This window comes from Aquila chrysaetos, chromosome 10, assembly GCF_900496995.4.
Source record: "Aquila chrysaetos chrysaetos chromosome 10, bAquChr1.4, whole genome shotgun sequence".
In the NCBI taxonomy this organism is placed as follows: domain Eukaryota; kingdom Metazoa; phylum Chordata; class Aves; order Accipitriformes; family Accipitridae; genus Aquila; species Aquila chrysaetos.
Window position 1 is genome coordinate 9,191,797 of NC_044013.1, and position 11,356 is coordinate 9,203,152.

At 40.0% G+C, this 11,356-nt stretch overlaps 1 protein-coding gene across 1 annotated transcript; it reads left to right on the forward strand.

The window, feature by feature from the left end:
* The first annotated feature begins 559 nt into the window (after window positions 1–559).
* On the forward strand, window positions 560–10,717 carry ACTL6A (actin like 6A). The gene is made up of 14 exons (XM_030028540.2): window positions 560–753; window positions 1,734–1,810; window positions 2,001–2,175; window positions 2,547–2,647; window positions 3,956–4,053; window positions 4,781–4,875; window positions 5,079–5,185; window positions 5,271–5,360; window positions 5,530–5,591; window positions 5,921–6,035; window positions 6,393–6,473; window positions 7,453–7,548; window positions 8,674–8,760; window positions 9,398–10,717. Exons 1-14 carry the CDS (start codon window positions 729–731, stop codon window positions 9,476–9,478), a joined length of 1,290 nt encoding a protein of 429 aa, XP_029884400.1. The 5' UTR covers window positions 560–728; the 3' UTR covers window positions 9,479–10,717.
* Window positions 10,718–11,356: the final 639 nt, after the last annotated feature.

The window sequence follows — 11,356 nt, forward strand, 5'->3', positions numbered from 1 at the left end:
GAGGTCTGAGGTGCAAAGGAGTGCCCCAAGCGAAAGAGGAACAACACAGGTTTGGAATATCAAGGTATACTTTAAACACGTTTTATTCTCAGTGGAAGAGCCCAAAAGAGCAGTGGCAGTAGCAGGGGACAGACTCAAGGAGGGCCCAGCTGCAGTAACTGTCACTCCTTTCCACAGCCGGCCCCTGTCCCCAAGAAGCTCTCTTCTCTACTCACCCCACTCCTCCGTATCCCCTCACCCGGCAGCAAGCCCACCCCACGAGCCCTCAGGACTCCCAAGCTACCTCTCCCCACTCCACCGAAGCCAGCAGCCTTCCCCTCAACTTCCCCCCCCCCCCAATCTGCCCGCCCGCTCCTCACCGGCCCGCTCCTCACACCTCCCCGCCTCGCCACTCTCCTCACACCGCCGCACACTGCACCTACGCTTGCTTGCTTGCTTGCTTGCCCGCCCGCCCGCCCTCTGCTTCCTGCCTCAGGATTGGCTGTCCGCGGCATAACCCCGCCTCCCTCCGGTCGCGATTGGCCCTTGTGCCGGAGCGGCGGTTCGGCGGGGCGCCGCGCGGTGGGCGGGCGAGCGGCAGCGGCGCTGCTATTGGCGGCGAGGCGGCGGCCTGCAGGTTAGGCTGAGTCGCCGGCGAAGAGAGGGGCGAAGGCGCTATTGTTGCCGGATCGCCGAGGAGAGGAGCCGGCGGACACCGGGGCCGGGCAGCGCGGGCCTCAGCGGCAGCCATGAGTGGCGGCGTGTACGGGGGAGGTGAGTCCGGCGCCGCCTCGCTTGCCCGTCCTCCCCTCCCCTCCCCCCCCGCCCCGCGACCGTTGGGCTCGGCGCCGTCCCGTGAGGCGGCGCGTGCGAGCCTTCCCCTGGGCGCTTCCCGCCTCCCCGCCGCTCCCTCAGGCCCCGATTCCGGAGCGCGGGGGGGGGGGGGGAGCGCGGCCCGGCTCTCCCACAAAAGTCCGTAGCGGAGCCGGAGCCCTCCCGGTCCCTCCGTTTCTTAGAGGCGGGGTGGCAGAATGCGTGAGGAAGAGGAGGCGGCTGCAGGCCTTGTTTCTGTCCCTCCCGGCGTCCTTTCGCTGAGATGCTTCTCCCGGAGACCGGCCGAGCCGTGGCCTTGGGCTGAATTAGCGCTGCTGGGGTGCAGGGTGGCCCGAGAAGACCCCGCGCTTTGGAAACCGGGGTGTCGTTTCCTCCCAGGGCACTTCTGCACACCCTTCCGTCGGGACTAAAGTCCGGGTGTTTTGTTTCAGACTTTGGTTTTCTTGAGGGTGTGCGGAGCACCTCAGGGAGGATCCGTACACGCAAGGGATGAGGGTGCTTCATGGTGTGGCAGCCTTCATTTACAGAGTTGGTGTCTTCAGGGCCACCATTCTAATTCTGATCACCCCTAGGAGGTCTGGGCTTGTCTGGCTTCGTGTGACTATTAAGCGAGCACCTTTTGAAAGTTTTATCTTGTAATCTATTTGGATGCAACTGTGTTCTTCCTCTTCTGTTAAAATTCCCCTTTTATTTATGCCAAAGGAAGGTACTGGAATGTCCAAGCAAAAGCCTGTCTGCAGTCTTCTAATAGCTCTTCAGTAACTGGAGTTCTGAATAGAGAACTTTCTCCTTGCCTTGAAAAAGATGCCTTGACTTGCTTTTCTTCTTCTGCAAGCAAAACAGACAGTGGGCAGGGAATGGTCAGGATTGTAGTAGAGTGTAATAACCATTCACTACCTCTTTATTAACAATCTTTTCAGATGAAGTCGGGGCTCTTGTTTTTGACATTGGCTCATATACAGTGAGAGCAGGCTATGCGGGCGAGGACTGTCCAAAGGTGAGAATCTGTGTAACTCAATGGAAATGCAACTTGAATTTATGCCTTAGGTCTTGTTAGTTACAAGTTTTCAGAATATGCTGGTTTTTGTTCTGACTGTATTGTAGAGGGAAAGCTCAGAATTTATGAGAAAAAAAACAATCGAAAACATTAATAATTCTCATGTACTGCTTACCTTTTTGCCTTACAGGTTGATTTTCCAACAGCCATTGGCGTGGTGCTAGAAAGGGACAATGGCAGCACTCTGATGGAGATAGATGGTGACAAAGGCAAACAAGGGGGCCCAACTTACTACATAGACACCAATGCCCTGAGAGTTCCAAGGGAAAATATGGAGGCCATTTCACCTTTAAAAAATGGAATGAGTATGGTGCTCTGTCTTTTTCTACCTGTTTTTAAAATAGTATTGCTAGGCTGCAAAGTCATAGCTTTCATGTAAACAGATGCTATGTATGGCAACAGAAGCCAGAAGAATGGATGCCTGATTTACACTTTGCATGAAGTATAGTTGGTTTACAGTGTTAGTGGACTTTCAGCATAACTCTTGAAATGTTATGATCATCATGATTACAGAGGAAGAGAATTCTGCAACGCTATTAAAGGAGTTGTATGGCTGCTGAGGATAGCTTTTGACTGAAGAGCTCTATGCAAAAAAAGTGTTGGAAAACCTTTATGTATTTATGAAATGGAACAAAACTTAGAGGTAACTAATCTGCTTGCTTCAATGTTGTTACAGTTGAAGACTGGGATAGTTTCCAGGCAATTTTGGATCACACTTACAAGATGCATATTAAATCTGAAGCAAGTTTGCATCCTGTCCTTATGTCCGAAGCACCAGTGAGTAAAAGCAGCTTTGGATTTTGATAAGTCGCAACTGTATCTTCTTGCTGACTCTACAAACATTAGTCTTGGACAAGTCTGATATTGGCTTGTAGGTTCAAGTGTTAAGACTTACCTATAGAAATAACAATTTTAAAATACTTTGCCAGGTTCTGGAAAGTAATCTGTTTAAAAAAAAGAGTCTAAAAAAGAAAACAATTTGAAGTAGTTTACATGAGTTCTGTTAGAAAGTATTTACAATGTGCTGTTGTTTTTCATTTATCAAAAAGAAGACAAAATTAAAAAAAAAATACTGCCTAGAATAAAAGCAAAAAGATGTTTGGATGTCGTCTTAAGTTACACTTAATAAAATGCTATTGAAAATCTGTCACTTCATTCAGCCTTACAAGTAATATTACGTGACAGAGTATAATATTTATAATGGAGAAGCTTTAATTTTTCTGTCTTCATTTCTGTAAATGGCCCTGTAAGGTAAGTGAAGTGGATGAATACAAATTTCTGGGAAAATAGGTGGACAAGCTTTCTTTCACTTAATAATGCTCAGCATTTGAAGGACAGATCTTAAAGTCAAAATACAAAAGGTAGACATGCCATACAAAAGTTATGCCTTTCTTTAATAAAATCTTATGAAAAGGATTTTCTTTTTCACTATTCCCTTGTGTAGAATTGTAGCTTGTGGAGTATGGATGAATTTGGAATGGTTATTTCATGTTTGATGGCTCAGTGGGTGTCTGAACAGAGGTTCCCATTAACATTCTCCTTGCAGACCTAATCTTACTTTTATGTATCGGCTTGGAAAAAACTTCACTTTTTCAGTAATGTGTAGAATATTTGATACATATCCTGGCTTAATCACAAGTACAGTAGAACTGTAGGAAGATACCTTGGAAACAGGAAAATCTGGATTTATTTTTCTTTCAACTGGGCAAGTTATTTCATTTATCTTTCCCCTTGTAAAATGGGCATGTTACTTGTTTTAGAGAGTTCTTTGAGAGACTGATACTGGAAGAGCTATAGAAGTGTAAAGAAATCTGTTGTAACAGTAAGTGTATATCACTTTTAATTCTGTGTGATAGATAAGCATTAATGTATTGTAGTAGAATTGGAATAAAAAAGGTTCTAAAGAAGTAAATTACTAGAAATCTGCCTCTATAGTATTTTGATATGACTTGAAACCGTGGCCATAATAATTCTAATTACTTCTTTATTATGTTAGCATTCCTTTAGTGTGCTCTCATGATCCTCAAGATAAACATATCTTCCTTTTGTCACTTATTTGTGGTTTGGTTTGTTTTTTTCTTCTAGTGGAATACTAGAGCAAAGCGTGAAAAACTGACTGAATTGATGTTTGAACACTACAACATCCCTGCTTTTTTCTTGTGTAAAACTGCTGTTCTAACAGCGTATCCTTTGGAATTTTTCACTGCTTCCCCACCCCACTCCCTGCCACCCCCAGAAATTACGGTAAACTTATTCTAGGCAATTCCTAGTATAACAGCATGTCTAACTTTTCTTCTTCCAAATTAATTTTTCCATAAACATCTAAGGAGGAAGTAAACAAATTCCATTTCTGAACTTTAAAGCTTTAGAGCTTAGTTCTGAAGTTCTCCCAATCTGACTGTTTTCCTTGGAGCCAATGTTGTCTTTATCTTCTTTCCCCTCCCCAACTCCCCCCTGCCTTTCTAATTTTTTTTCCCCATTGTATACCATGGGTAAGAATAGTACAGACCTGAAATGGTGTTGTCCAGACTACTAAATACAGTACTTAGAGCTTGAGGTTCCCATAGCCTTAAGATGAATATTTGTAATTATTTTAAACGAACAACATGTTTTCAGCTTCAGAGTCTAAATGAGTTGGATGTACTTAGAGCTTGCTGCATAATATTCATGTGAAGTCTCACCTTTGTACGTCCAAAGCTCAGGATAGTTCACAGATAGAAGTTAAAAGCCATTCCCTCTATGAGGTTGTGCGCTTTTTAGAAAGACAATGCACACTGGAAAACAGCAAATCATTTTGTAGAGCCAAGGAATAACACTTCATGGTCCTCATTCCTAGTTATGCGCTAACTGTATGGCAACATTTTTTCCTAAAGTGAAAATTACAATATTTTCCTTAGTCATTTTGGCTAGTTTTGCTAATGGGAGATCTACAGGTCTCATTTTGGATAGCGGAGCAACACACACCACTGCTATTCCAGTCCATGATGGATATGTACTTCAGCAAGGTAAACATTTTCATGAGTAACAGCATTGTAGTATCAAGGTTGAGTTAGCTTTCTTTCTGCTTTTACAGTTTTGTTATTGTTTTTAAGTATCCCCTTAAATATGGAAAAAAGCCCTAACAGTGTTCACTGACAAATAGTTTATAGGGAGAGTTTATTTGTTGGTGGGATGTTTTTGGTTTTTTGATTCTCTTTTTGTCTTCTAGGTATTGTAAAATCACCACTTGCAGGAGACTTTATTACTATGCAGTGCCGGGAATTGTTTCAGGAAATGAACATAGAGATAATTCCTCCATATATGATTGCTTCAAAGGTGGGGAAGTAACTTTATTTAGTAAGTGTTTGCTTGGAGAGAGGCTTAAATGGTTAACTGATGATCATGTTTCCTACAATCTCAGGAGGCAGTTCGTGAGGGGTCGCCAGCAAATTGGAAGAGAAAAGAGAAGTTACCCCAGGTCACGAGGTCTTGGCACAACTACATGTGTAATGTAAGTAGGTCATTTCTCCCACTCTCAAACTCCCCTAGGCCTCCCGTAAAGAAGTTTTGTGAGTATATCAGGTTTTCCTCTTGAACTAGAAAATCTTTAAAAAGTCAGTATCAATTCTATAAAATTGAAGATTGACATTCTCTTAACCGTATTATTCTTAACTCCATAGTGTGTCATTCAGGACTTCCAAGCTTCTGTCCTCCAAGTATCAGATTCAACCTATGATGAACAGTACGTCACTGTTTTCCTTCTTGTAAAATTAATTATCAGTTGTGCATGGGGTGCTTACCCTGTTCATTGCTGTTGGCTGGCTTTATTCCAGAAGAAGTTTTTAGATAAAAACTGTTTATTTCTGAAAGTAGAAATACAGTATACATCCAGGTGATAGTTTTTTATTTAATATTCCAAGATGCATGAGATCATACTAAATACTATGGAATGTGTAAGTCGTATCAATCACAATGTTCCCATTGAAACCTTAGTTTATAATGCTACTTAGATAACTTAACATCCTGTTTACATAGAGCTTTGATGTGTTAACTTTCTGACTGATGCTCTAGGGTAGCAGCACAGATGCCAACAGTTCATTACGAGTTCCCCAATGGCTATAACTGTGACTTTGGTGCTGAGCGTCTAAAAATCCCTGAGGGATTGTTTGACCCTTCTAATGTAAAGGTAAAACAACTATGATATATAGTAATTGGAAGGCTTTAAATTACTAGATTATCACATGGCTTCCTTTTGTATGATGTTCTTAATTTCATGATTTGTATGTGTGTGTTCACACTGTGTGGTTCTCTTGGGGGTAGAATTTGCCTGTGTTGTATTAGGGTTGGGCAAGCGAAGGACGAAATGTAGTTCAAAAAGGGTAGTGATGAGCTGAATGGGAAAATAGGAATTTTTTTTTTTCTCCTTCCCTAAGTAATGTTTAGCTCCCTTTCTAGTAATACTTGTAAATTCAACTCATTCAGGGCTTTCATATGCCTTGCTCTTTTGAAGCGATGATGTGTAGATTACTAATTTTAATTCTAGGGTTTATCTGGTAACACGATGTTGGGTGTGAGCCACGTTGTCACAACAAGCGTTGGAATGTGTGATATAGACATCAGGCCGGTAAGTGTTAGTCAGACTTGTATTATTTTAAGGCATAGATATTTTTGTGCTGATATAATTTTTTGGGGACTAGAACACTGTTGATGAGGAAACGTGGATTTCCTAGGATAATGATAAACACATTAGAATAATTCTCTTAAGTATTACATATTTGTATATAGGAATATGTACAATTACAGTTTTGTCTTATAAAATGCTAAATCAGGATTTTTTACTTTTACTCGGTGTTTCTACCTATATTTAAATAGCTAATGTCCAGATTTTGTGGCTGGCACTGCACAATGTGCATTGGATTGGCTTCAGATGAGCATTTTCTGTTCATAACTGAGTGTTATATTCAGATTTTTGGGCATGGCAGACTTTCTAAACATAACCAATCATATGGAACTTTTATAGAGATTAGAAGGAAGAAAAGAGGTATTAAAGGAAAACTTCCTTTTTAAAACTATGTTCTAACTTTCTCAGATGTCAACTTGAAAATATTCAAGTTTGATAAGGACCGCATGGGGGTTGTTTAAAAAATTTTTCCTTTTAACTGGCATGTCAGGCAAACTTAGTAGGCCAGGCTGTGGTTTGTGTTCACCAACTGCAGCATTAGTAAGATTGAAAACTTGCAGTGCTGTGGGGTTTTCCTGTGTGGTTGGAATATCCAGCTGTAGGAAAACCAACCGTGTGGTTACAGGAGATATCTGTAGGTATAGGGTTCTCTGTAGTAGAAAATATTCTGTGAAATCATTTAGAACCATTAATCACATAGCTTCTGTCTTCTTTGTATAGTTGAATATTAAGCTGTCTTGAAATATTTTTCAGGTGACTAAAAAATTAATTGGATTGGGAGAGGTAATATTGTTGGCACCAAGTGATTGTATTATTGCTGTTGATTATATGTACTTGTGTGCCATTCCTCTCTATTCTGTGAAATGGTTGTTTTCAGAATGATTTCAGAGTTAATATTGTAGGTTGCTTATTCTCTTTTTAGGGCCTCTATGGCAGCGTGATTGTAGCAGGAGGAAACACTCTAATACAGAGTTTCACAGATAGGTTGAACCGGGAGCTGTCTCAGAAAACTCCACCGGTAAAACAACTCTTTAAATTACTGCATTGAATTACTTATTATTCTGCTTTTCTGTCACCTAAGTTCACATGCATGTATCATAGCTTCCACATTGTTAGGAACCCAACAGCTGAAGAGATTTCTGTGGGACAAGAGATCTCCTTCTCTAAAGAAAGAAGTCTTGAAAAGTTCTTGTATGAAATGAATTCCAGCAGATATTGCAACTGCTTTTTTTTTTTTTATTATCCAGCAGATAAATGCAACTGAACATTTTACTTCTCCATTCCTGCTTTCAGATTGTGATTCTAAGTTCTGTAATTGTCCCTAAGCGACAGTCACTATTTCCCTTGATGGCCTCTCTTCTGAAGTGTTGCTGACTAACTTGCGGCATATTCAGTCATTCTGCCTGAGGTCTTGTCACTTTGTCATGGGAATTGTTCTTCCTGGATTCTACAGGCAATTCAACCTACCCATAGATAAAACCTGGTGATTTAACATACTTGTATTTTCTTTTTTAATCACTTGATGTCAAAGCAAGTATTAATACCTTACACCTGTGTTCTTGAGAGCACATATACCTTATGATATTTCTTGAATATTCATATTCAAGAAAAAATGTTCTACTTGTAGCAACTCTGAAATGAATGTTATGAGAAACTGAGAAAGGTAGTTACTCACTGCTTCTTGTAATAGCTGAGGAGGAACCCACTGAAATGCAAAGATTTTATTGCTACGAGGCATTTTGAAAGCAAAAGGAAGGAATGGGTCTAAAAAGCCCTAGATGAATTAAGTTCAGCAATGTTAGACATTTTAGTCCCAGTGCGCATTTTAAGTAGCCCAGTGTTAGAGATGACAATATATAGTGTGAGTATTATTGCTCTCTACCTGCCCTATTTCTAACCTTAGGCGTTTGCTGTTGCTCCCTCTTGGGAGATAAGATAAAAGCCACACATGTTCTGTTCCACTGCAGCTATTCTTGAAGTACAGGGCAGATGAGCATTATTGCAAGTTTAGTAAAATTGACCTGTTTCACCTGCATGTTGGTATATACACCAAATTCCTTGTGCTGTCCTTCTCTTGTCCCTAAAGGCCACCAGCCTACAGTTTGTCTGATTGTTCTTTCATTTTACCTCCTTTTCTATTCAGAGCATGCGCCTGAAGTTGATAGCGAACAACACAACAGTGGAGCGGAGGTTCAGCTCATGGATTGGTGGTTCAATTTTGGCTTCTTTGGTTAGTAAACCTGTGTTACTACATTGCTATGCTAAGCAGCACTGTCACCGAAAAAGCTAATTCTGCTTAAGTGTGCGTTGCAGGGTTTGTGCTACCCTAGCAATAATAATCTTGTCTATCCTTGTGGTAAGGTGAAGAGAATCTATTTAAAAAAAACAAAACATGAGCATTTCTAATCAAAAAATAACTTGCCATGTTCTCCCATTTTTAATGGCAAGGTGCAGGCTTGACATACACTATCCAGAAATGATATGTATATAGTACACCATGAACATAGCAAACCTGTTTCTGCATCATATTCCTGAGCTTAATTCTACAAGTTACTGAGTACTGAAATGGTTTGTGGGGATTAATTTAGCAGTATGGGAAAGGGAGACTGAAATCAGCTTTCAGTACTGCACCTTCCTGTCTTTAGTTTAATCGCTAGCAATATAAAACTCAAAGGAAAAGATAGTTAAGGAGGTCAAGTCCTCTAACCTCATTTAATGTAAAGATTTGCTTGTTTTTCATCATAGGAAAAGTTAATCATGTTTCACTTCACCTTCATTTGTTTTCTGATTATTTTTTTTTTTTTTAATTGTGTGTTTTGTGGTTGTTTTGTTTTGTTGTTTTGTTTTTTTTTTTTTTTTTTTTGTAGGGTACTTTTCAACAGATGTGGATTTCTAAGCAAGAATATGAAGAAGGAGGGAAACAGTGTGTAGAAAGAAAATGTCCTTAAACCTCTGACTGTGAAAACTGCTGCCTGCTCAGTGCTCCTTCTGTTTTATAGCTTTAGCATACTCAGGAATGTGATGGACTCTTTTTTGTAGAAAGTTTATATTGGATTTTTTGCATAATTCAAGTTCCATTTTAACAAACCTTAGAAATTTTGAGAGACCTAATTGGTACTATCATAGAAAAAGGATGTTTACATCCCTTGTAAAGCAATAATTCATGTAACAAGCATTTTATAATTTTGTATAAATATCTATTTTCTCTAGTATCTTTTCCTGGGAACAGCTTTACAGGTTAGCTAATAGAGGCATAACCTTGCAAATGCCCATGCAGATTTATTAAAAATCTCTTGTCTACTTTCACATATTAGTCTTCCTTGCTGGTACTTTGGCCTTAAATTGCTCTTTTTTTCTCTCTTAAAAAATAAAATTTGGTATTTTATATTTGAGCAACTTTGTGAGTACTTGCAGAGAAAGTTACTCTTTTGTTTTAAAAATGGAAAGTTTGTATTTAGTAATCTACTATAGGTGACTCGGTTCAGTGTAAACTTTTACTGTCTTGTGGAAGTTTTACATTCCATGTAGTGAATGTTACATTAAGCACTGGTTTGCTAATTCTCTATTATGGAGCAGTTTCATTTCAGTAAAGAATCAGTGCTTTCCACCTGATTTCTAGGAATGTATATAATGCCTCTGTGGTGTAAGTGAGGAGCAAAACTTGTTTAAGCCAGGGAAGTTAAGGCAAAGAATTGTCTGTCCAAGCCCAGAATAGTCACAGAAGACCTCAGGATATGGCTTGATGTTTTTACAGGGAGTTCTAACTGAAAGGGGCAGTCACTACTGGTTTATGGCTGGTATAGCCCCCTCAGCTGACTCATAGCAGGGTCAGTAAGTGCCTGCATTTTGCAATGGGGAGTGTGCACTCAGGGTCAGAGGAAGTCAAGTGATTTTATTTTTCAGCAGGAACTGGCTGTCAAGATGCAGCTCTATGTTACTCTTAAGCTTACTTTAATTTACAGCTGTGTGATGTTCTGTATTGGGACACAATGAAGTTTTGCTCCTTATCTTAAAAGCTGTGGAAAACCAAATAGGATTTAACTGATTTTAAAAAAAAAAAAAAAAAAGTAAACAGTACTGCTAAATTTTTCATATCCTAAAAGACCTTTTGGGTAAATAATGATGAGGCCTCTAGTTGGTAACAGTTTCACATTACCTCCAAACAATAAAGTAATTTATCAAAACCACCTGCTTTTGTCTTATCATGATAACCATAAGTTGCTCGAGACAAAGTTGTTTGGTCCAGATTTTTCGAAGCTATTGACCAACCATATTTCTCTCACAAAATGCGGCAAACTTAAAGTCAGCTACAATAGGTGATATAAGCCACCAGCTAGTGTTGTCATGCTGGAAGAAAAAGACTTGGTCTAGTTTGCATTCAAGTAGAATGTGGAACGTCAACTGAACTCGTAACTTAGCATGCTGCAATGAGTAATGCTTTATAAAGTTACTGTGGCATCAGTGAAGTACTAAGATTGACTGGACAGTTTGTAGCTAGAGGTGAAGATCTAAAGTAGGCTTTTTTGGTTTCTCTTCATGAATTGACTGCATTTTAAGCTTTCCTTGTGTGTCATGTGCTTAGGTTTCATTATGTCTAATCTAACTTTTATCTTCTGTGTATCTTAAATTACAGTATGATGGTGCTATCTGTGAATGTTCTAGCACCTTATGGAGAGCAAACACTTTCTGTAGAGTTTTGGTTTAAGAAGTGGGTATTTTGTGTGATGCAGAGGAGTAACTGAAGATCAAGATGATGGAGAGACGTCTATCTCTTACAGTTTTGGTTCCCTTGGAGTTTCCCACGTTTTATGAGATTATATTGCATA